This window comes from Drosophila obscura, unplaced genomic scaffold (assembly GCF_018151105.1).
Source record: "Drosophila obscura isolate BZ-5 IFL unplaced genomic scaffold, ASM1815110v1 contig_186, whole genome shotgun sequence".
Lineage (NCBI taxonomy): Eukaryota > Metazoa > Arthropoda > Insecta > Diptera > Drosophilidae > Drosophila > Drosophila obscura.
The window spans coordinates 4,196,007-4,219,481 of NW_024542774.1; the positions used below are offsets into that span (position 1 = coordinate 4,196,007).

The window sequence follows — 23,475 nt, forward strand, 5'->3', positions numbered from 1 at the left end:
CGCCCCCAGAGTGCGCAATGAAGATTGGCTGTGGATTGTGGAGCTTTATTTTTCGTCTACATCTATGTTAATGTCATCTATCTATGTGTGTGTGTGTGTGCGTGTGTGTAGGGGTGTGAAGTCAGACCTTGGATAGGCCCTCCCAGCGATCGGGCACTGTGAGGAAGTAGCGATCCATGGCATCGATGAAGCGCTGCTTATAGCGCTCTGGCGATACCACCGTGGGATCTTTGCCCTTGCCGCCCAGCAGACCCGACTGCTTGATGATCGACTCTACTCGCTTGTCCAGTGTGAAGGTTCGAATGTAGTCTGGAAAGGAATAAATGTGAGCATACCATATAGCGGCCGTCGATTGCCCTTGAAGGCTCACCTATGATGCCGAGGACCAGCAGGCTGTTCTTCTTCTCCAGGCCCACCAGCAGCGAGTAGTCCATGACGCCATTTCTCTCCAGGAACGAGGAGTCCCGCTGAATGGCATCCCTTAGGACGGTTTTACTGTGCGACAACACGTACAAAGGCTTCGACCAGGACACTGCAAAGGGAAATCAGATGATGATCGGATCATATTTAGAGGGGCTGCCATGAGCGGCTACTCACTCTGGACCAGATTCTCGTCCAGCAGCACAATCTCGCCTTGTTGATTGGTCGGGTCCACCAGTCGATTTCGCTCAGAGCCTTTAAGATCAAATTTGTTGGAGATTTCACAGCCGTAGAACAGATTCTCCATGACCATCACAGAGCGTTCCACAAAGGAGCTGGCAAGAGAGGGGATTCCGAGTTCGGGATTAGTCGCTGGACATATTGAGTTGCAAGTTTGTGGAAAGTCTTACTCCTTCTTCTTTACGCTGACTTTGAACACGCCAAAGATCTTGGCCAGCAGCGTGGGCAGCTGCAGCTGCTGGCACTTGTCAATGTACTCAAAGTACTTCGGGGCAAAGGGCTCGAAGATGGTCATGTCCTTCGAGTTCATCTCCTTGAGCACGAAGCGATCATCTGCAGGAATCCAAATATAATGAAGAATATCATTTTGATTGCGGAATGGCGTAGAGAAACCTACCCAGCGTCTTGGAGAAACGCGATCCGGACTTGCCGCCGCGTGCCTCCCACTGCACACTGTTGCACAGACTGCGAGCCAGGGCGATGCGCGCCTCCTCCTCCATGGCCGTCGCATGCTCTTCCGAGGTTCGAGACAGAGGCTGGCCAACGCCGACGTCGCTGGGTTTGCGCACCAGTTCCATTTCGGAGCCCGTTCGACTTTGTGAGATTCTCAGCTCCTCGCGCATCTTGCTCTTCTCCAGCTTGCGGTACAGCGATCTGTCCAGCTTCGGCGGCTGCAGGCTCTTGGCTCGCATGCCATCGAACTCGCGAGCAAAGTAGATCTTGCAGTGGAACTGGCACCCGTTGTCGTTGAATGCCAGCGACACGTGTGGACTCGGTGACTGTGGCTGCGCCTTACTCCTCTCCTTTACCTTCTCCTCGGATTCACTGGTGGTGGCGGCAGCGGGAACCGCTCCTCCTGGTGCGGCACTGGTGTTGCTGGAGGTGCGCGACAGATTGGGGCTGCTTTCTTCGGCATCACTCAGGCCCTCTGGCAGCGGCACCTTCCTCTTAAGCTGCGGACTGGAGTGGCCAGCGGCTGGGGTCTCGCCGCCGCCGCTACTGAAGGCTTCGTCCAGGGCTCGCTGGTAGTCGGCCGAGGTCAGGCTGTAGGCGATCACAGAGCTGAGATCGCTCTCGCGCACGTGAATGGGAATAGAGCCCAGGGGGAGGGTGAGATGGTCTTGAGCGGGGAACGGCGACTGCAGGGGGTTGGCCTGATTGCTCGAGGGCAGCAGCTGTGTGAGGATGCTCCTGATGGACTTTTTGTCCGAGTGCACGCTCGCCGTAGAGGCCAGCAGCTGATCGATGGAGAACTTCTTGTCGACCACGGGTTGACTGCCGTTGGCCGACTCCGTGTCCTCCGACGGACACTCCAACGGGGGGTTGTTACTGCTGCTGCTGCTTCCGTCGTCCCCTGCAGTGTGTGGGACTTGCTCCGGCCGCAGCTCCTCGGTGCATATGGTGCCCGCATCGATGTGATGGAGGACGGCCTGCTTGGCGGACAGTTTCTGGGCCACCAGATCGATCTCCAGCAGCCGTGGTCCCCACAGCTCAATGGTCTCGGCCAGGGCGCGCCGTGCCATGGACAGGGCATCGTTGATGTCGTACGCATTGGCCCGGCGCTCCGTCAGCAGCGTGTGGACAATCTCGATCTTCTGCTTGAAAATAAACTGGTCGTGGGCGAGCGTCGTTTTCAGGTTCTGCACAAGCGGAGGGTTCTCGTCCTCGGTGGCCAGATCGGCGATGCGTTCGTGGATCCGCGTGTACACCTCGTGGCCGCGCACCGAAAAGGTCTTGATCTCCTCCTGCACCTGGCTGCCCAGGAAGGGCCTCGGCTGGTCCAGCTGCAGGGTCAGCGGCGGCAGGTCCGTCTCCCACACCTCGACGGGCGTGTACTGGAACTTGGCGCCCACTCCACGGAAGCTAAAGTGGTGCACGTAGTCGCGGTGGAGCGAGTGCTCGCAGGGATTGCTCTGGTCGGCATCTGTAGGCGGCCGACGCTTGTAGGCGTGCCCATGGAAGCGCATTTCCAGGTACTTGGCCAGGGAGAGGCACTTGGCCGAGTCCGAGAGTGGAACGGTGGGCGTAGTGGCGTTGCAGATGCTGCACCACGAGGTGAAGTAGATGCGCTTGGGGTCGGAGCGCGTCAGGTCCTCGGTGAGGTAGACGTGGACACAGCCCAGCGAGTGCACGTAGCGGCGCACATGGCCCAGCATGGGCAGGTTGCAGGAGGGGCACATCGAGTTGAACAGACAGCAGTAGCGCTGCAGGAACTGCTCCAGCATAATGTCGTACTGCCCGTAGAACTTCATGTCCAGCAGCATGGGCAGCTTGCAGAAGGAGGACACGCCCTTGGGGTTGTAGTGGAAGCTGCAGAAGAGCACGGACAACCGCTGATGGTTCTGCGGATCCAGTGCGTCCCTGTACAGCTGCTCCTCGCTCACCTTCTGCGGCCTCTGGATGAGCTCGGCCATCCTCTTCTTGGGCCTCAGCACTGTCGGCAAAAAAGCAACGAATTACGAATGATTTTGTTTATATATATATTGGACTTACTTGGGGCCTTGCCCTTGGGGAAGCGACCACCAAAGGATCGAAACTCTGCGAGTTTTGTCTGGATGTCGCGGTTGGTGGCGGGCGCCGTCAGTTTCATCTGCACAAACTCGTGGGCCGGCAGCAGCTGCAGCTGCTGTTCGTTTTCCTTGTTTCCCAGCTCCGATTTGACAGCGGCTTCAGTGTCGCCACAGCTCTCTGAACGCTCCTGCAGCGAGGGTCCTGCATTCGACCACTGCTTCGAGAAGTAGAGTTCGGGGGGAAAGAGTTTTCGCAGCCTACAGTTGCGCCCCGGCTCCGTCTCCAGGTAGGGTAGCGGAAAGGTGAGAAAGGGGCTAACCGAGAGCAGCGTGGAGCTGAGTGCAGTGCGGAATCGATTATCGTAGCGGGTCTCTACGGCCAGGGCCTCCACTACGGGCAGCACATCGCTGGGCGATGTGGACAAAGCGTCGGCCTCCGTCGATCGCAACGGATCTGTGAAATCAGACACATTCTCACTGACAATGGACGTGACTTTATCCTCCGACTTGCGCTCCGCAATGGTCTGGGGGGGGTAGGGGCAGCCGCTTGGACGATCCGGAACGGAGTTCTGCCTCCGCCTCAGTTTCGGTATTGGGACTCGCCTCCTTCGAATCGAATATCGAGGCCTTGGGGCTGAGCGGCTGCGCAAATTCGGTGAGCAGAAAGGACATCTCCAGGCGCCAGTTGTAGCGGGCAAAAAGCAGGGCCGATGCCACACGCTTGACGCGGGTGAGCTCCGAGTTGCTGCCACCACGCAGCAGACAGGTGTAGCCCCGGGGACTGGTGAGCTTCTCGAAAAACATGAGCGTCTTGCCGTTGTAGCTGCGGATGTAGAAGTCGTTGCAGTAGCCCAGCTTCGGCAAGGTGATGTTCGACTCGATGGAGCTGACGATGTCGCACTGGAGGGTGCGCGACAAACGCTCCATGACCGACAGTTTGACGTCCAGCACAAGAGTCACACCATAGGAGCGCAGCAGGTCCTGGGCAATGCCGGCCACGTTCTTGTGGACGAGCACCACGTTGGGGGAGAAGCTCATGATGCGGGCACAGACGTTGCGCAAATACTCCTTCTCCTGCAGAAGCACCGTCTCTATGGTGACGAACTTGCCCTCGATGCGCTCGTAGACGATGGGGCACTGCAGCAGCAGGATGCGCGGGAAGGGCACATGCGTGGCCATATCCTTGTGCGCCACATTCTTGGAGAAGGCCACGCCGTGCACAATGGTCGAGTCCTTGCGCCGGCCGCCAGGCACCTTCTTGAAGTTCACATAGTTGCGAATGTCCATCAGATCGTTGGTGCAGTACTCCGGCTTGAAGTGGTTGGCCGCCGTTGAGCAGAGCATCTGCAGCACCTTGTCCCACTCCTGGTCCAGGTGATGGGCACGCAGCAGCTGTGCCAACAGCTGCTCCTCGTGATCGCAGTAGGACTCGAGAAGCTTCGATGTGGCCGCTGTGAAGCACAGATCGTTCTCCAGCTCGATATCCTCGGCCGAGTGGAAGCTCAAGGAGACGTCCATCGACTTGGGTGGCTGCGGTTCCCCGTTGGGCGCCTCAAACTGGGGACTTATGGCCCGCGAATGGTCCGAGCTGCTGTTCTTAGCGAATTTGTAGTGCAGCGTCGCCTCGAACTCGGTCTGGTCGGGATCGGGAACGATCGGCTCGAGAAATCCGGCTGCCAGCATGGCATTCAGTATGGCCACCGCCTGCACCTCGTTGGCTGACTTGTTGTTGCTGTTGAGGAACTCGATCAGCACCTGGCCGCAGTTCTGGGCGGGCAGATCCCGCTGCATCTCCTCGTGCAATGTGATGAGAGAGTTCGACTGCTGCAGGATGTTCTTGCGGTCGTCAAACGAGAGCGTCGTGTGGTTGTGATGCGAGCTGAAGCGCTCCTCCTGGTAGCCCAGCGAGGTCTTCCGCGAAAGTGGCGCCTTCTGCTGCTGCGGCGTCGCATTGGTCGCGCTGCTGCCTTGAACCTCCAACTTGTTGCTGAGATGCTGCTGCAGCGCCTGCAGATCTTGCCCCATGTCCGAGCTGGAGGACTTTAGAAAGGTGAGCACTATCTTGGAGCAATAGTTGCACACCTTCAGGTCCCCGTCGCAGCGGATTATCATGCCTGGCACCACCTGGTTGCAGCACTTGGAGCAGAATATCTGGCCGCACAGGCGGCAGTGGTGCTTGCGTCGAAAGGTCGAAAACTTCTGGGCGCAGTCGTAGCACTCTTTGGCCTTCGAATCGGGCATCCAGAACCTCTGCAGCTCCGTGTCCTTGTAGTTGCGCAGATCCTGCAACAAATAAATATTAAATTATAATTGCAGCAGCGCTCGAATGCAGTCGTGCCCAGTCTCACTCACGTTATTGTTTTTTGTGGCCACAATGTTGCTGATGTGCTTTAGCACATTGGACACAGTGCGACCCTGATTCGCTTCGCTGCTCAGCGGCTGCACATCGACACGCTCATTGGCCTCGGACTCTTCGGCTGTGGTGCTCGAATTGCCAGTGCTTCGCGACTCGCTGTTTGGCCGCAAACTCAGCGTTGTCGGCGGCTGTGGCCGTCGCGAGCTAAGGCTGGACGACGAGCTGTCCTCCTCGACGATGTGTGTCTTGCTTTCGCTGTAGAACTGGGACTTTCCCACCTGTACGGCCTGAGGGCCAGGGCTGGGGCTGGTGCTGCTGCCACTGGATATGTCGTTGACGGTGTTGTAGCTCTGGTTGTAGGCATTCTGGATCTTGTTCACCACACGGCCGAACAGCGATTCTGGTTTGTCTTCAAAATTTCTCGCGAATTCCGTGAGTTTGGTAGGCGAATGCAGGTGCTGATGGTGGATGCTCGTGCTGGTGCTGCTGCTATTGTTGCTTGTGCTGTTGTTGTTGTTATTCATGCTGGTGGTGGGTGGGGTGTTTGTGTTGAATATAAAACTTGGGGGGCTAGAAAGGTGGGCGAGGAGGTGCTCGCCCGCGGACTGTTCGTCCTTTGTTAGATAGATGTAATATTAAGTTGATCGATCAGTGCCGCATCAGGTGCCAGCGAACCCAGCGCCAAATCAGTCCACTTTTGTTCCTGGAAGATACCAAACAGGGTGTCGTAAAGTGTTTGTCGAACCCAAAACCCAAAATTAACGTCGTTGCTCACCTGCTCGCTCAGAGTCAAATGTGAATCACCACCATCGGCCTCCGGATCGGGGAGCTTTTCGAGTGGCACTAGTATCTGATCGAATGGCAGAACTTCCATGCGCCAGGCATTGTCTACAATGTCCAACAGCAGATCATCGATCGGTGCCTGCAAATGGCCAAAAAGAGTCTTTACTGAAACGCCCTCTCAATGGGAATTAGGAAAACACACATCCTCCCATGCTATCCGATAGTATTTCCATGCAAATTACGTCACTTTGTTTTGCTATACCTAATTATCGCAATACTATAGCCCGATCGAGACACACGTATTGTTCGCGTATATAGATTTTTATCACAATGGCTTTTCCTGATAACCGAAGGTAGCGACTAATTAGTGCGAGGCGAGAATTTGGTTTGAGACACAACTCTCAGGCGTATGTCTCGCTTTTAAACAATGCCCTTGCCCAGGAACTAGCGGCCAATACTTCACCAAGAGGATCTACCCACTCACCTGGCTATCCATAACTTATGAAACAATTTAATCTAAGATTTGCCAGCGTTCAACTGTCTTAATTGTTTATTTAGCGAGTTTTTGTCAACAACAACAGCCTCTGCCAGCAGCGACGTCATATACAGTGTGACCGCAGAAAGAATATACTGAACTTAAAAAATATACCCAAATATACCGGAAATATACCGGAGGAAAATATTCGAACGAAAATTGAACATAATTTGTTGAGTTACGCGTTACTGCTAAATGTTTTTGGGGTGGTTAGTATAAGCATAAGTCCAACCACACGGGCTATATAATAAATTGGGTCCTTCAGAAGCTCATCATGTGGGTGCAAGTTTATCGCGTACATCATAATTTCGTACACCTTTGGGATCAGGGCCCTGCCCAGGTGCTCCAATCTCCTGCTGTGCACTGCATAGAGTTTTAAGGGATCCGATGAAATGGCGAAATGGCGCTCCATAATCAAATTCATGTTTCGAAGCTCACTGTCGTAAAGTTTTTGTTGCTTCTCGGACGCTGAGTTGTCCAACTTTGGCGCATTTTCCAACTTACTCTTCCAGTCGTCTACGTATACTTTCCATACAAATAGTCCGTAACATCCGTGAGCTTGTGTTTCGCGAGTCCCTTCTTGAAATGCTCTTTGTCCCATAGAATCGGGAACGCTTCGGAGGCTTCGGGCATGCCAGTCAAGTTTGCAGGACAGTGGTCAGACACTATTGCCACGAGGTTGTTTGAATATCCCTTTTTGATTACTTGTTTTACTACAAGGTGTAGAGCCGAGTTGATTTTCCTCGAACCTACGCGGGACTCCTGTGTAACTGGCACCTGTCAAAAGGCCAAAAATATATGACTATTGATGTATTACAAGAGCAGACCAGAGGCAAGGCAACTTACCGCACGAATGTATAAATAATGGAACATAGTGCCCTGCAAGTTGAATGCAGCTATTACAAGTACCTTCCATTTCGGTACGGGTAGAAAAGTCTGCAAATATCAATACATATATTAATTAAAATCAGCCAAACTGAGGGATATATGGGTACATACCATATGGGAAAGATGATACTCGTCTAATATTATTACAAATTTTTCATTTCGAAAATATGTGAGGCACGATACCAAATTGACCTTGCCGATTTTCACATCTGCTATGTGACTGGGGCTTTTAAGGTACTGGATCGCGTTCTTCAGATCGTTGGCGTTAAATTCCACTAGACTAAATGATTTGAAGAGGTAAAACATGGGACAAACGGGCCGGCGGTTTGTGTACTGGTCAGGTTTCTTCATCCGGCCAGGCTTTGCCGGTCGCAAAGGGCCCACAGCTTGTTGCTGGTCCTGGGATGACGCATTGCTGGTCGCAGCAGTGGCACTGGCTCCAGCTTTGCTCGTATCCATCTTGTCCTGTGCAGTGTAGTGCGTAGTCCTGGAAAGTCCTGTCAGTGGCTAGTCCTAGTAGCCGGTAGCCGGGTAGCGGGGTCTCGTAGCGTCGCGTAGCGTCGGTTTTGCAGTTTTTGCAGCCCTAGCTATGCTATCGATACGAACACAATACTATCGATTGTTGTACGTCTAGGTCCAGTTTATGTCCTTACCAATCCTTAGCAGGAGCTATAGTTATAGAAAGACTTCTATAGTTATAGCCATCGTGTTTTTCAGATCTCATGAGATACATCTCAATTAAAATTTATATAAATATAATTTATAAATTTATATCGATACTATCGTTTCGGCAACGATCCAGCCCAAGTTAAAGATCCGTTATGATATGTGTGTTTGTGTGAGTGTGGACGCGGCGCGCCAAAGCGCTTAAGCTAGCTTAAATGCTGAAACTAACTACGTACAGCAACTACGTAAAGTAACGTTAACTTAGTAACTATCTAGTAACAGTAGTAACCTAACCTGTAGTTAAGTGGAGCAACAGCCCGACATATGAGCATAGTTACGTGTGTGTGTGCGTCTGCGGACGCCCGCAAAATCGGCTTAAACTCTTTTACTTAAACTCGCTTAAACGATGTGACGTCGAGCAGTGGAGATGATTCGGATGAGTCCGACCACATTTCGCAACAGGACGCCGCATCATGCCCGTCCACAGTGACTACGGTTATAAACGTGTACGGCATCCTCCTAAACAGTGGAAATGCGGGCCAGGCGCTGCTAAAAAAGAGCGCCCCGGCTCCTGGGCACCCCCGCGGCGTCCCCGCGGGTTTCTCTTCCAGGACAGCAGGCCACATCGGCAGATACGGATGGCAAACCCCTTGCCAAGCGGGTACCCCCCGCGGCGCCCTCTAGTGAATCGCTCCAGACTGGCCATTGAGGCAGCAGCGACGCGCTATGGGGCGTCAGACTATGCGCCACATCCCACAGGGATAGTGTTGCGACGCGTGGGCTACTACACGATACCCTCGCTGGATGATCTCAAGTCCTACCTGGCCGAGGATGGGTCCTGTGTGGTGCCCAATTTCACCATTGGACGCGAGGGCTATGGCACTGTGTTCTTTGCCATGGAAATGGACGTGGCTGGACTGAATCTGGATGAGATTGGTAAGTGATTGGGGAGGAGCCAGGCCAGACAAGCATCATCCGCCAAGAACTATTCTCGCTCTCTCTCTGCAGTTTACTTCCGTAACAAGGGGATCATCATTTATCCTGACGATGAGAAGAGGCCGCCTATCAACCAAGGCCTGAATCGTGAGGCACAAGTCACCCTCGAGCAGGTATGGCCCGTGGACAAGACCCAGCCTGTGCCTGTTGTGAAGGATGCGCAGCGTCTGATCGAAATGAATTGGGAGGGACATCTGCGTTGCGCCTGCTATGCAAACGATACGCGCTTCGTCGAGTATCGCCCAGAGACCGGCAGTTGGGTGTTTTGTGTGAAGCACTTCTCCAAGTACGGCCTGGACGAGGACGATAACAAGATGACGCTCCATTCGTTGCGGCCCAGCGTGTATCCGAGGATATGCGGCACAAGGTTCCGCGGCCGGTTCCTCGGCCAGTGACACATCCGCGCGCACGCTCTTTCTTCGCGAATTCATTCCTTTGACAGAAAACTGCTTGGTATTTATGTCCCTTTTATACATGGTAACTACACATTTGCTACATATCAACGACTTTTATGTGGAGTATAAAGCAAACCAGGGCAGCATCATATAACGTAATAATTACCATATGACGTAATATTTCATTCTACTTACGTTTAGGTTCACTACCTGTGGTGGCTAGTGCCAGTTAGGTTGGCGGCTACTTGACTCTCCCCCGCGCCATGTCCCCTGTTCTGCTGCGTTTACGCGGTGAAGTCGTGGTTTGTTGGGTGTATGGGCTACGGGCTAGCATTACAAACGTTTTTCGCGGTTCTAGGGTGGTTCAACTGTTTATCGCGGGGTTAGTCGTTTGATCCCTTTTTCGGTATATGAAGGGGTGGTATAATTTGGTATATTTCTGAGAATCGGGCGGGTATATTTGATCAATAAATCCGCGGTCACACTGAATTGCAGTTTTTTCGCAATTTTAAATTAAATTTTAAATTTAATTAGAACGCTCACAAACAGTGGTAATTAACGTCATTCATTTAGCCTATTGTAAAATAGTGCACTGCTGCGATATATAGCCAAAACGGCGCTGTCCTTCTCTGGCCAAAGCAGCTGAAATTGTTTGATGCAAATTGCAGGAATACGAATACAGAAAAAAATAGGTGAAAAACTGCGTCCCACTGAAAGTGAAAGTGCAGCAGGAGAGAGAGACAGCGGATTGGCAGCCAGTGCAATATCTGGACCAAACAAGTCGCTAAAAAGCTGAAAAAAGGAGAACACCTTATTATTGTAGGGACTTAAAATCGTAAACGATACAGTTTTTACCGGTTCTGTTTACAAAAGCAAATTGGCTGTGAGCTTTGGGGCAACAATTTGATTTGGCGTTGAAATTCGCACGGTGGTTGTTTTTGCCCCGAGAGCTTGCCTCTGGGTGTGCAAATGTGTGCGAGGCGAGAGTGTTCGTGTGTTTGTGTGTGTGGGTTGCAAGTCAATATGAATGCGTTCATAAAAAGTGATTTCTGTGCGCTTTTTCCCCGAGGGTTGCTTGCCCTTCCGCCTTATCATGTGGTCCCCGCTTAATTGATTTTGATTGTTTCAGATAGCCAAGCTTCCCTGCATTGTTTTCCACCGCTCGCTCGCTCGCAGCCAGATTTCACCAAAGCTACGAACACGGGCATCATGACCGAAAAGTACGACGGCAATGGCGACTTCTCCCCGTACAATGATGACGACAACGAGTACAGTGGCAAGCCGCGCAAAAGTGCTCTCAGTGGAGGCGGCGGCGGCCCGGGCGGTGGGCCTGGTGCCCACAACGGTGACAGTTCCGCCCACGACCATGGCCATCATGGAGGCGATGGCAACGGTAGTGTGCAGATAAACGAGAAGGCCAACGAGTACATACGCGACTGCATGGCCGAAAGGAATCGCATGGACCGTAAATTTCCCATTGGCGAGAAGCTTTTGGATGGCGGTAAGTGACCGCCACTGGGAGACTGCAAAATTGATTGTCCAGCTAACACGGTTTGTTCCTCGCAGAGATTGAAAAAGTCCAGACAACGGGACGCATACCGTCGCGGGAGCAGAAGTACGCAGATATCTACCGGGAAAAGCCACTTCGCATATCACAGCGTGTCCTAGTGCCAATCAGAGAGCATCCAAAGTTCAATTTTGTTGGCAAACTTCTGGGACCCAAGGGCAACTCGCTGCGCCGCCTGCAGGAGGAGACGCTCTGCAAGATGACAGTTCTGGGCCGTAATTCTATGCGGGATCGCGTCAAGGAGGAGGAGCTGCGCAACTCAAAGGACCCAAAATATGCGCACCTCAACAGTGACCTGCACGTGGAGATATCAACGATAGCCCCCCCAGCAGAGGCATATGCACGGATCGCCTATGCCATGGCCGAGCTAAGGAAGTATCTGATACCCGACAGCAATGACATCATACGCCAGGAGCAGCTGCGAGAGCTAATGGACAGCACCAGCCTCAATGAGAACGACAACGCCAAGAGCGGCTACAAAAAGCCTCCCCACATGCCCAGTGGAAACAATCTGATGAGCGGAGGTTCCGGAGGTCCCGCTAACACTGCTGGCGGTCCCAAAAACACAGCGCATCATAGTTACAGGTAATTAAATATCCTTAAAAATATATTTTCACTTGCTAATTGTTTTGCAATCTATTTTAGGGGCTCACAGCAGTCGTCGTTCAGCAAAAATGTGCTCGCACCCAAGCAAAAGGTGATGTCCATACTGGAAAAGGCCAGAACGGCCATGGATGAGACATATGGGTGGGTCTCAGTACCTTTCTCTCACAGTTTCTCTGGAATGTTAATTAACCTGTTGCATTTCCTACAGCAGAGGCTATGACGATGGCATTGGCTATGATCCACATCAGTCGTACGACAGCTACTCCTATGGCTCACACGGCCACGGACCGCCAAACAGTATACTTGGCGGTGTGGGCAGCATCAATAGTGGCGGTGGGCGTGGTGGTGGTGGTGGGCACTACGATAACACAGATTATGAGCCGGAATACGGTCGAAGGGACTACTATCAGCATTCACCAAGCTATACAGGTGAGCTAGGTTAACGATTTCCACTGCGGAGAAACGCTATAATTGTGCTTCCATTTATAACAGGCGGTGGGGGTGGCGGCGTAGGCGGAGGCCATGGCTCTAGCGGCGGCGGCCCACAATCGAATGCAATTGGCAGCACTGGCCTCAGTTCCAATCACAATCGCAACCATGTTAACAGGTGAAACTTACTGGGCCATAGCAGTGCCGGCGGAGGTCGAGTGAGCGGCGCAACAAGTGCCACACATCCAGCATCAGCAAACCATAATCTGACGATGAAAGCCCCAACCACAAGCAGCCATAACCACAGCAAGAACTTTACGCCAAGCCACGGAACTGAGGGCCACAATGCGAAGAACAGTACTCCCAACTACTTTTACCACGCCAGTGGCAGCTCCAAGGTGAGCAAAACTCCATGATTAGACATGATGTTCATTAGAAATAGAGATCTATGCTTTCAGCCAAATCAGCAGCAACTTCATCAGTCGCAACCAAAATTCCCACCGCAGCTATCAGCCCACAACAACATGAGCAACCACAACCAAAAAAACACCAATAATTATAACAAAACCATGAACAGCAATAGCAACAACAACAATAATAATAATCATACCAGCAACAACTTTTCAATATCCTCCTATATTCGTACACTGAACCAAATGGATAATATGGTTGGCAAAAAGAGTGCCAATACCACCACAACCAATGCCAATGGCACAGCAACGCCAAATGTTGCTAACAGCAGCAAAACACACACATTAAACAGCAAAAACAACAACAAAAACACCACTACAAGTGCTACAGTGCCAGATATGCTATTAGTAAGGTATTTTGATTGAAAAGCAATTTTAAAGAACAAAAAAACATCACCAAAAGCAAACATTCAACAGAGAACGAACTCCTTCATCCTTGCACACAACAACCTGGGTCAATGCAAATAGATGCGTCAATGCGATGTGATTTTAGCTTTCTTAGATTATTTGTAATGATATAAACTCTTAGACTATGCCTAAAGCTATAATCATTGGTAAATCCAAGCATCTATTTGCATTGATCGACAACAAGAACATCTCTCTAAATACAATTAACATTCTCTTACAGACCTGCTTATCCTTCTTCGCTACATATTGGTACATTTCCGTACTTGCCAGTGCAGTTTTTCTGATTTCAACAATACAACAACTACATCAACATCAACAACTACATCACAAATACTTTGTACACTTAAATGCATAAGATGATATACGGGAAGGCGAGGGGAGAAATATTTACAAAATGGAAACATACAAAACATATACATACATCTATATATACTATACATATATATATATTTTTGCGTGCAAGGATTAACGTTCTATGAAGATGAGGCTGGATCTACAGATTGAAACTTACTTTTGCGTGGGCTACAAACGATAAAATTGTGTCAAAGATGGATATATACACACACACACACACATATATATATACATACATAAATATATATACATATATATATATTGTCCAATTTTTTATCTATATTTACAAGACATCTACAAGATAATGGAAAGATTACTTAGAGCTATACTCGATATGATATGACAGTTGAATCAATAATAAGGCGCGCGTCTCAGCTCAAAGTTGAGAGATAGTATAACAGACAAAGCAAAATTCAACTGACGAAGCAAGACAAAGCTATGTATAGGGGTCAGCCCTGGGGCTGAGGGTCCGGTAGGGTCGAGACAAAATCTATGAGATTAAATAACTAAATAAATATTAATATATACAATACATGAATATATGAAATAATTACAGAGGGCACATTTGAAATCATAATTTTATTTATATATGCATATATATTTGACGAATTAAAACTAACTATAAAGATACGGAAAAAGATAAAGAATATATATATATATATATATATATATACACACATACAAATTATAATATTTACATTATTAACTGAGATCGACTAGGCTTACGTTGAAGACACGAAGCAAGCAACAAGCAACAAACGATAAAATACCTAAACAAAGTTATGTAATCCTCGACATTTCAACATAAATTAAATATATCGAATATTAAAAGCAAATACAGATAACTAACGGAACACATGAATACACGTATAAATATGCAAACATGCAAGTTATTCAGAGATTGTGAATACAAGGTCCATATACGGACAATGCTGCAAATGATTACTTTATTAAAACCCAAGATACGACAACAATAACAGAGTAAAGAGAATACTTAAAGCCAAACAAACGTAAATCATAATGTAACGAATGAATACTCGATTAACTTACATTCATATGCGAAATTAAAGTTAAACAAACAACTAACTAATACGATACTATAACGATATTAAACTATGTATGTATGTACTTAACCCGCGACACGGGACAGGGCAAGCGACGGGGAATCTATCGATTATGATCATTCTGCCTAGAAGAAAATGAAATGGACAGCATTTGCCAGCCCTGTTCATGAAATGTACTAAATGAAATCAAATTTAATATAACTCTAAATATCAAGAATCCAAACAGTTGCGAAGCTCGAGTTTTTAGTTCTGGTGTTAAAACCCGATTTAATTGACGAAATAATGAGAATTTTGTATAGTGTTTAAGTAGAAACAACAAGCAAGAGCGTGTGCCAAATGTATGCAGGAAAGTGGGTCAGGTCAGATTGAATCGCATCGGAGTCACCCGAATGAAACATCAATAATTTCTATTATTTAATACTCTGTTTAATTAATCTTTGGATATCCGAGCGAACCAATTAAACTTGTACATTAGTACAATGACTTAACAAATCAAATCGAATAAAATTAAAAGAATATCTTGTCCAAAAAAAAAACTTAAGAAACATTTACTTACAACCATGTGAAACGTTAAATTGTTGAAAACAATTAAAAGCTAGTTTTTAAAACAATATCAGTAATAAATGAAATAGCAAAAAAAAAAAAAGGAAATGCAACCATTTATTACAAATAATTATTGTTGTTACAAATTATACACAAAAAAAAAATCTAAGAGAAAAGAAAAGTAAACAATTTCAATAATAATAATCGAATAAAAAACTTTCCCCGCCCTAACAACAACAATAAATATATATACACTATATACTTACAAAGAGAATTCAAAGAAATAATATATTGCGATTGAGATTGAGTTATTCTCATTAATTATTATATGTAAAATTAAATAACACAAATAATAAATAAATATATTTAAAATGTATGGAACATTAATAAATGCAAAGAAGTGTTTATATTTATGATCATATAGGGAGAGGATTCTAAGGTGCTCAAGAGGGATTAGCTATAAAAAGAAAATTGATATGGCAGGTACCTGTGTACTAAGCATTTTTTAATTACCTATGTACATATGTATGTACTGCATACAAGGGTAAATGTTTTATGGAAGTATAACCCCTTCCATTCATAAAACTTTATGATTCTCTTTTCCTTGGAACGTGTCCCTTATCCAATCTGATAATGTTCCAGGAAATCGAACTTACCAGCTTACCATTCGTCCCAATTCATCCCCATTAGTAAAAAAGGCATTCGTTATACTTTTCTATCATAATTTATATAAATATAGTTATTTATTTCGTTGTTTTTCGCTCGTTTTTATATTGCTTCACAATAATTGACTAGAGTAAACAGCTTAGGATTATGTGGATCTCTGGGTGACACGCCCCTTAGTTTGGATGTGATCAACCCCCTAGGTTTCCCTCGTTTTACTTGCAATGAGATCGCAGCAAAGTGACTAGAATGAGGGGCGGAGGCCCGGTTCTCTAAGTTAGGCGTGCAGTAGGCCATCGCTCTGGCCGACAAGCTTTCCGAGAAGCGTCTGGTACAGCGGCGATTCGGTGGGGATGCCTTCGCTCTGCAGGAACAGGAGTGTCTCACGGGCACACATGGCGAAACCAAGAGCCTCGGCCTGGCTGCGCTGTCCAGGAGTTGGTGGTGGTGGTGCAAATTGGGCAGCCACCTCAGCGTCCAGGTTGTCATCTTCTAAGCTCTCTTCTTCCGTGTCATCCTCCGCCTGCTCAGCCATCGCCGCTTGGTAGCCATCGCGCTCATCCAGGTCCTGCTCGAAGGCATCCAGCTCCGACTGCAGCTCCATGATTTTCTGCAGGGCCTCGAGCAGAATGCTGTTGGTCGAATCTTCCTCGGATCCTTCGGCTGGCTGCTCGGCAGGTGGGGTCAGGGGTCGATGGCGCTTCTCCGGCGCTCCTTGCTCCTCTCCCTCTTCCTGCTGTGGTAGATGCTGTTGCTGTTGTGGGTGCTCCTCCGGCTGCTGCTCCTGCTGGCTCCTGCTCTGCTGATCCGCGCGCTTGCGCTTCATAATCAGCTTACCCGACATGGCTGGCGTAGAATTAGATAGATATTCTGGCTACGATCTGGGATGGATGGGATGGGATGCGACTGTCCGCGGCACAACCTTCGTTCACCTGGCGATCGCAACGACTGACAACTGCTCCGATCCGAATGCACCCCGGCAACCAACTGGCAGCCAGTAAGGGGCAATGGCAACTCCAACCCCAAGTGCCACAGGAACCAGAGATAGCATAGCGGAGTGGAAGGGCGGCGCGGTGGCATTAGGGGATGTGCCGACGACCCAAAGAAATTAAAAGCAAAGTCCAACAACAACAGGACGAAAAAATTGTTGCAGCTGTTTGAATTGCTGCTGCTGCTGCTGCCACTGCCACTGCCGCTGCGGCAGCTGAAGCGGGAAGGCAACAGGATACAGGCAAGGAGCAGCGTCTGGAGCAGGAGCAGGATATTGCAACAACCCCTGGCAAGCTGCTGCTCTCTGGCTGCAGCCGCCACAGCAGACGCAGCAGCAGCGGCAGTGGCAACAGCCTGGCTCTCGCTTCCTCTTCTACCACCACCGTTCGTTGTCGTAGGGCACTACCCTGCCGCGCCACAGTCCCCCTCCCTTTCCGTTGCCCTTTCCCTTTCCGTTTTGTTGTTGTCTCGTGGATGTTCATCCCGAATCGAACAGATCTTTTCGGTTCGGCTAGAAGGACTGCTGTCTACGCTTTAGGGAAATCCCAGCTTCATATACTCTCGCACACACGTACAATTTCCAGCTTTTCCAGGAGGACTTTCCTACAAATATATGCATATGCATATTTGCATAAATATGATACAATATGATACCCATTGCATAAACTCTTTTTTAAATTATTTTATTGTCGTAGGGTATTCCCCGGTTCGGGTATGTCTGGTCGGTTTTGGCATTTGCAGCTGGCACGCTTCACATTCATCTCTTCGATTTTCGTTGCCCCCGAGGACTGTGCCGATGTCGACGATTCGTGAGTTTGACCTGCCATTGCAATGATAAGTGCACACCTATACCTACACTGAGAGAAATTAGGGGTGACAGCCCCTAGGGGTAGGATAGGATTTTCAGTTGCCATGGAAATCAAATATCAATCAAATCTTGTTTACTTCTGTCAACGAACGAAACTTTTACTTGATTGCTGTTTCATGAGCATTATGTTTATTTTAATAGGGGTATAAGTATTTATTGAAAAAAAAACAATTTAAAGACACAAAATATAGTGGGTTTATGTTATATGTTATATTTTCAGCCCGTATTTCCTCCTTCAATCATTTCGAATTTATGGCAAATGAAATATGTAGATTGATTTGTGGCATATTTTTTTTTTTTTTATCAAATTGAGTCGCTTATCTGAAAGCTCTTGAATTTATTTGTTGTCTATCATTTCGTAGGAGATTTTCCTATGCCAACAACAATGGCAATACTGATGCGATAATAATTCAATCTTATGTTCGTACAATTTCGTAAAATATAATATTTATAAGGGAATTTCAATGAATTGTTACATGTATTGTTTGATCCTGGTATATACACGTAATTGTCGGGTAGGTGTAGTCCGTAACATCTCAACATAAATTCTATCTTATTTATTAAATTAGTCGATGACTCACTATATAATATATAATTTACTTGATAATCAATATCTTCATAGCCATGTGTACGTACATATGCATGCATTGTGTCAACCACAATAGTCTCCATATAATATTTTATCTCTTTATCATCTCTCACTTGATATTGTGTAATATTTCATGTTGTTTTTCTTTCTTTTTTTTTTGCTCTGCTTCGACACTCTCGATTACGTGGTAAACTTTACTAAGCATTTTTTGTGTATTTTCGAACAAAACCCAATTAGTTTTGTTTAGTTCTCTCTTCTCTCTCGTGTATATTTAAACGACAACGAGGGCAGGAAAGTGGTACGAGTACCTACATACTATTCCCCAAAGTAATTTAGGCCCATCCAGCTCTGTACGAGTGCCACCCAACCACAGAGACTAAATACATCATCCACGGGCACAGCTGTTCACTGACTGAGGGCTGAGATGTGGGGGCACACATACATATTTACACGTATTATATGTGGGCATATGTGATTGAACAGTTTGAAAGATCGCGCGGCAAGTGGCAGCAGATAATTGAGGTAAGATCGAATGTGAGTGTGTGAGTGCACTCACTCGTGTCCAATTGAATGATCATCACATAAGCGCAAAAAAAACGAAGCAATTATAATCATTTCAATCGGCCTCCTACTGCAAGCCATTTTCTGTCAGCAGACGAATAAATCGTTCAAATTTTTACTTTGAAGTTATCTATCATATTTTTGGTTTACCATGCCACCCGAATGGATCGTAAATCAGCGGAGAACCAGAACAAGGAGCAGCTTTGTTATCAATGGAGCTGGTTTTTAATTCACCAAAAATGCCACACTGTGTACGAGTATACATAATATTCGGTTGCCATGGAATTCGATCTTCTTATGCAAAGTTTTGCTGATCAAGCGGGAATTTTCGTTCTAATTACGAGTATCTAGTTGCATTGTACGGAATTTTCGTTCTAATTACGAGTATCTAGTTGCATTGTACGGACAGCTATTACTGGATAGTGCAGTGCACACCCAAATATAGTCTCCTTCAGTGCAAAGTTCTGTGTGAATCCCGCCGATCCCGTGGGAATACCAAGATCTGTTTTGGCAATTGCAATTGCTTTGGGTATTTAGCGACCAAGCACTTGCCCGCTGTGTGATTGGCATTGACTCAGTTGGTACTCGTATATACAGATACAGATATAAAGCATAGTACGAGTATAGGCTGTATAGACTGTCTATTAGTCGCCACATTTGCAGATAATTATCACTCAACACCAACCCATCCGATTAGACTCTGAAGAAGCGGGAGATAAGCGCTATTCTCTAACACCTCCTCCCAAAATAAACAAAAACCCGAATATAATACTGCATGGAAAAAAAACGTTAATAACAAATAAATACTGACGTTTCACTCGCTCCGCTCCCAGAGCTACAGACAGACACAGAGCCAGAGGCAGAGTCAGAGCCAGTGCCGAAACGTTATTATCGCAATCTGTCCACTCCGCCCGCTCAGCGAAACAGTAAATTTTGGTTGTCGTTTCTCCGTACTCTGTTCGGCTATAACGGTTGTGCGCTGTGTCGCTGTTTTAGCCAATTTAGGGTCAGTTAGCCCGTGGATCGTGTGACGAGTGCATGTAAGTAGCGTTCAACGGTACTCTGCCTCTGCCCTACCTGAATTCACGGCCAAATCGCGTAGTGTCTCATTTTCAATTTAAGTTGTCTTTTAGATTTCGTTCAAATGTCTCATTAGCCAGTCATTAGGCAGCCATTAGCCAGGCATTAGTCGCACAGAGATCCAAAGAGCGCTTCGAGCTTAATTTCAAGCGTAACTTTTGCTCCGTTTCCAATTCAGAATCGTGCATTGCCATAACCATTCACAGCTGTAAAAGAAACCAGTTAATTGAGTGGATTTCGAATGGCCAGCACGGCCGAACGGCCGCACGGTCAGTCACAAAAAATTTGTCGATCGCTTGGGATTGGGGGGGTGGATGTGAATCGGTGAATGGAGGTGGTGGGGCTTGTTCTGCGTGTATTTGCACACGGAGAGCTTGATAAGCTGCCGATTAGATTTAAGGCACTGCCATAAACCATACTATTAAATGATTCGAATTGCGATTTTGGCGGTGCTCGTGATTGATAAATATTTGCTAATAAGTACTGCCAGTGATAACACATCAAATTAGTTGGTTAGCCGAGCGGAAGGGCTTGGAACTGCTCAGATATCGAACCCTTCAAATGTTATCTTTCGGTATTTGATTTACGGTACTTGATTATTTCTATCTCTATTTATATATGTACATACATATCTCTCTAATCACGCGGATAACCTTTGCCATTCCAGTGCGAAAATGCCACCTGCCCAGACCATCTTCATTGCCGCCTGTACGCTTCTGACCGTGCTGGCCCCGACAGCCCGATCCATACCGATTGAGCCCAAAATTGGCGATGTGGCCACGGAGCTCATTATCCTGCACAACAATGATATGCACGCCCGGTTCGAGCAGACGAACGTGAACAGCGGCACTTGCTCCCAGGAGGATGCCAATACGGACAAGTGCTATGGAGGATTCGCCCGTGTGGCCTATGAGTCAGTAGAGAGAGCCTACCTGTGGAAGAATCAGCGCTAATATGTATAATCCGTTTCCATTAGGGTTCGCAAGTACCGCAAAGAAGCTGAGAACGGTGGACCTGCCGTCCTTTATCTGAATGCTGGCGACACCTACACGGGAACTGCCTGGTTCACCATCTTCAAGGATGCGATTGCCAGCGCTTTCCTCAACAAACTGCAGCCCGATGCTATCGTAAGTGCTGGCGGGGCCGAGCACCACTTTTGCCGAACAAGATTAAATCGCCACTTCTTTTGCAGTCGCTGGGTAACCACGAATTCGATCAGAATGTCGTGGGTCTGGTGCCGTTCCTGAATGCCGTGGAGTTTCCCGTGCTGGCCTGCAACCTCAACCTGACCAATGAGCCAGACTTGGCTGCCACCAAGCAGTTGGCCAACTCCACGATCCTCGAGGCAAACGGAACTAGAATCGGTGTGATTGGCTACCTCACGCCGGACACCAAAATTCTGTCCTTCAAGAACAACGTGGAATACGTAGATGAGATAGTGGCCATTAAGTGAGTTTATTCTTTTATACATATGTATGTCCGAAAAGAAGATGTAGAGATTCTTTTATTCCACTTGAGTGCTGAGGCAGCGAGGCTTAAGGCGGACGGCATCAAGATCATCATTGCCTTGGGCCATTCGGGCTACCTTAGGGACCAGGAGATAGCTAGGAACTGCCCGGAGGTGGATATTGTTATTGGCGGACACTCGCACTCCTTCCTTGACTCCAGCCAGCCCGTGGCTGATCCCACGGACTCTAATCAGGAGGCCGTGCGTGGCCCCTACCCTACCACAGTGCTGCAGGATAACGGCAAGAAGGTGCCTGTGGTGCAGGCCTATGCCTACACCAAATATCTGGGCAAGATCCATGTGCAGGTGGGTGCCACAAAGATGCTGTTCTGTAGCTATTGATAAACGATATGTGAATCTATGTACTTCCAGTTCGATGCGGAGGGAAATCTGATTGAGTTCGATGGGGCGCCCATACTGCTGAATGCCTCGGTGGCTCAGGAACAGGATCTGCTGGACCTGCTGGAGGTGTACCGACCCAACGTGACTGCTATGGAGAACTCTATTGTTGGCTACACCAAGGTGTATCTGGAGGGCGGCGGCGTCTGTCGGATGAGGGAGTGCAACTTGGGCAATCTGATCACCGATGCCATGATTTTCGCGCGCGTCTTGGAGGATCAGGGCGGCGAATACTGGACAGATGCACCCATTGCCCTGATGCAGGGAGGAGGTTGGTCAATCACAATGCAAAACCCCATGCCGATTGCCGACTTTAACACTGATTTCTCTGCAGGTATTCGAGCACCGATTGAAAAGGATGCGGACGGAAATATTACGGGTAGCGATCTTCTTGCCGTCCTGCCCTTCCAGAACGATCTCTTCGTCACCAGGATCCAGGGTAAGACCTTGCTGACGGCTCTGGAGCACTCGGCTACTGTGAGGACCTACGATTCAAACGGCGGCTTCCTGCAGATGTCGGGCCTTCAGGTGGAGTACAACTATGACAATGATGAGGGACAGCGCTTGGTCTCCGCGAAAGCGCTCTGCGCCGACTGCATCGTGCCCTATTACAGCAGGGTCAACGAGAGTGCCATCTACTCTGTGATCGTGTCACAGTTCATTTTGGAAGGCGGCGACGGCTACATCCTAGCCGAGGAGAGCGACCCCCTCATTCGCTTGAAGCGGAACGATATAGAGACAGTCATCGATTACCTGAAACAGCGGCAATTCGTCTATCCCGAGATCCAGGATCGCATAATCATCCACGAGAAGAGCGACAACGATTCGGGGGCCAACGTTGTGGCATCCATCGCCCTCATCCTGATCTCGTCACTGGCCACAAGATTCGTTAACTAAAATCTGTATATAGCACGACGATTCGTTTCCTCACTCCATATCGCACAACAAAATGTGCTGCGAAAATATGCAAACGGTTGCCACTAGTTCAATTTATAGTCATTTGGTGACGTATGCATGCTCTTTCGCTCTCCTAATTCTTCTTTTATGGTTTAACCAAGGCATAGTATGTACTATCTTAGCATAATTGCAAATAAATGTTGTGCAAAATCGTTACTTAAATTCAAAACATTTCTGATTTCCATTGGGTTTAATATGTAGTAGAACCTCTTCTACTGCCCATCGCTAGACTTTTTGTTTTATTTGCGTGACAGATATGGCAGCTAGTATTAATGAGAATATTTTATATGCTATGATCTACTATAATAATCACTCGGCAATGTTCGCCTTGGCACTTGTTTCGCGAATGATAAGATACGACAGCTTCCATTCTGTGACATCGTGTTGTTTGATAATGCAAGAAAGTTTGGCTCGATACCATTGTATTCACTTCCAACGCGTACTATAATTTTGCCAACTAGTGTCAAAACAATATTATCCAAAGAAAATACAACAACCGCACAACAAGTAGCCATAGAAATGATCGATTTGAGAGTGTATCAAAAGCTTCGGCACACCCGTAGTCTTCTTTCTCATTTAAAATTAGCTTCGGGTTGTGGTCACCTTACTCTTACTTTCCATATGCCAGCAT

General features: G+C 47.9%; 7 protein-coding genes across 8 annotated transcripts; 3 read left to right on the forward strand and 4 right to left on the reverse strand.

Moving 5' to 3' along the window:
- Positions 1 to 17: 17 nt before the first annotated feature.
- Positions 18 to 6,134, reverse strand: LOC111077117 (putative 1-phosphatidylinositol 3-phosphate 5-kinase). Its single transcript, XM_041593173.1, has 8 exons — positions 5,523 to 6,134; positions 3,744 to 5,453; positions 3,154 to 3,694; positions 1,058 to 3,094; positions 831 to 993; positions 598 to 755; positions 371 to 532; positions 18 to 309 (listed from the first exon to the last, which is right to left on the reverse strand). Exons 1-8 carry the CDS (start codon positions 6,048 to 6,050, stop codon positions 122 to 124), a joined length of 5,487 nt encoding a protein of 1,828 aa, XP_041449107.1. The 5' UTR covers positions 6,051 to 6,134; the 3' UTR covers positions 18 to 121.
- Positions 6,047 to 6,907, reverse strand: LOC111077119 (anaphase-promoting complex subunit 13). Its single transcript, XM_022371262.2, has 3 exons — positions 6,794 to 6,907; positions 6,302 to 6,448; positions 6,047 to 6,229 (listed from the first exon to the last, which is right to left on the reverse strand). Exons 1-3 carry the CDS (start codon positions 6,803 to 6,805, stop codon positions 6,146 to 6,148), a joined length of 243 nt encoding a protein of 80 aa, XP_022226954.1. The 5' UTR covers positions 6,806 to 6,907; the 3' UTR covers positions 6,047 to 6,145.
- A 50-nt stretch (positions 6,908 to 6,957) lies between these two features.
- LOC111077118 lies at positions 6,958 to 8,083 on the reverse strand. The gene is made up of 3 exons (XM_041593165.1): positions 7,844 to 8,083; positions 7,691 to 7,780; positions 6,958 to 7,621 (listed from the first exon to the last, which is right to left on the reverse strand). Exons 1-3 carry the CDS (start codon positions 8,081 to 8,083, stop codon positions 7,361 to 7,363), a joined length of 591 nt encoding a protein of 196 aa, XP_041449099.1. The 3' UTR covers positions 6,958 to 7,360.
- A 953-nt stretch (positions 8,084 to 9,036) lies between these two features.
- On the forward strand, positions 9,037 to 9,804 carry LOC111077135 (nuclear pore complex protein Nup98-Nup96-like). Its single transcript, XM_041593166.1, has 2 exons — positions 9,037 to 9,334; positions 9,407 to 9,804. The coding sequence occupies exons 1-2, from the start codon at positions 9,037 to 9,039 to the stop codon at positions 9,787 to 9,789; spliced, it is 681 nt and encodes a 226-aa protein (XP_041449100.1). The 3' UTR covers positions 9,790 to 9,804.
- Positions 9,805 to 10,308: 504 nt separating this feature from the next.
- LOC111077126 (KH domain-containing, RNA-binding, signal transduction-associated protein 1) lies at positions 10,309 to 14,245 on the forward strand. The gene is given in 8 exon segments (XM_022371271.2): positions 10,309 to 10,340; positions 10,919 to 11,290; positions 11,356 to 11,941; positions 12,002 to 12,103; positions 12,171 to 12,391; positions 12,455 to 12,789; positions 12,850 to 13,214; positions 13,490 to 14,245. Coding segments are annotated over 7 exon segments (1,965 nt in total). The 5' UTR covers positions 10,309 to 10,340; positions 10,919 to 10,998; the 3' UTR covers positions 13,554 to 14,245.
- A 1,729-nt stretch (positions 14,246 to 15,974) lies between these two features.
- LOC111077129 lies at positions 15,975 to 17,093 on the reverse strand. Its single transcript, XM_022371276.2, has one exon. It carries the CDS (start codon positions 16,735 to 16,737, stop codon positions 16,171 to 16,173), a length of 567 nt encoding a protein of 188 aa, XP_022226968.2. The 5' UTR covers positions 16,738 to 17,093; the 3' UTR covers positions 15,975 to 16,170.
- Positions 17,094 to 19,832: 2,739 nt separating this feature from the next.
- On the forward strand, positions 19,833 to 23,000 carry LOC111077128 (protein 5NUC). Of its 2 annotated transcripts, none has more exons than XM_022371274.2 (7): positions 19,833 to 19,941; positions 20,649 to 20,894; positions 20,958 to 21,108; positions 21,174 to 21,430; positions 21,500 to 21,794; positions 21,861 to 22,158; positions 22,222 to 23,000. In XM_022371274.2, exons 2-7 carry the CDS (start codon positions 20,656 to 20,658, stop codon positions 22,782 to 22,784), a joined length of 1,803 nt encoding a protein of 600 aa, XP_022226966.2. In that variant the 5' UTR covers positions 19,833 to 19,941; positions 20,649 to 20,655; the 3' UTR covers positions 22,785 to 23,000. The 2 variants fall into 2 exon arrangements, with proteins under 2 accessions (XP_022226966.2, XP_022226967.2); XM_022371275.2 differs by lacking the exon at positions 19,833 to 19,941 and adding an exon at positions 20,548 to 20,569.
- Positions 23,001 to 23,475: the final 475 nt, after the last annotated feature.

Excerpts from the sequence above, each read along its gene's own strand:
- LOC111077135 (XM_041593166.1), top strand. The coding sequence starts at position 9,037 with ATGGCAAACCCCTTGCCAAGCGGGTACCCCCCGCGGCGCCCTCTAGTG. Across the intron at positions 9,335-9,406 it reads ACTGAATCTGGATGAGATTG|TTTACTTCCGTAACAAGGGG; the intron begins GTAAGTGATTGG and ends CTCTCTCTGCAG.
- LOC111077128 (XM_022371274.2), top strand. The coding sequence starts at position 20,656 with ATGCCACCTGCCCAGACCATCTTCATTGCCGCCTGTACGCTTCTGACC. Across the intron at positions 21,431-21,499 it reads GATGAGATAGTGGCCATTAA|TGCTGAGGCAGCGAGGCTTA; the intron begins GTGAGTTTATTC and ends ATTCCACTTGAG. Across the intron at positions 21,795-21,860 it reads TGGGCAAGATCCATGTGCAG|TTCGATGCGGAGGGAAATCT; the intron begins GTGGGTGCCACA and ends ATGTACTTCCAG.
- LOC111077129 (XM_022371276.2), bottom strand. The coding sequence starts at position 16,737 with ATGTCGGGTAAGCTGATTATGAAGCGCAAGCGCGCGGATCAGCAGAGC.
- LOC111077117 (XM_041593173.1), bottom strand. The coding sequence starts at position 6,050 with ATGAATAACAACAACAACAGCACAAGCAACAATAGCAGCAGCACCAGC. Across the intron at positions 533-597 it reads GGACGAGAATCTGGTCCAGA|TGTCCTGGTCGAAGCCTTTG; the intron begins GTGAGTAGCCGC and ends TTCCCTTTGCAG. Across the intron at positions 310-370 it reads GCTGGTCCTCGGCATCATAG|ACTACATTCGAACCTTCACA; the intron begins GTGAGCCTTCAA and ends ATTCCTTTCCAG.
- LOC111077119 (XM_022371262.2), bottom strand. Across the intron at positions 6,230-6,301 it reads ATTTGACTCTGAGCGAGCAG|GAACAAAAGTGGACTGATTT; the intron begins GTGAGCAACGAC and ends GGTATCTTCCAG.
- LOC111077118 (XM_041593165.1), bottom strand. The coding sequence starts at position 8,083 with ATGAAGAAACCTGACCAGTACACAAACCGCCGGCCCGTTTGTCCCATG. Across the intron at positions 7,781-7,843 it reads AGTATCATCTTTCCCATATG|ACTTTTCTACCCGTACCGAA; the intron begins GTATGTACCCAT and ends TGATATTTGCAG. Across the intron at positions 7,622-7,690 it reads ATTATTTATACATTCGTGCG|GTGCCAGTTACACAGGAGTC; the intron begins GTAAGTTGCCTT and ends GCCTTTTGACAG.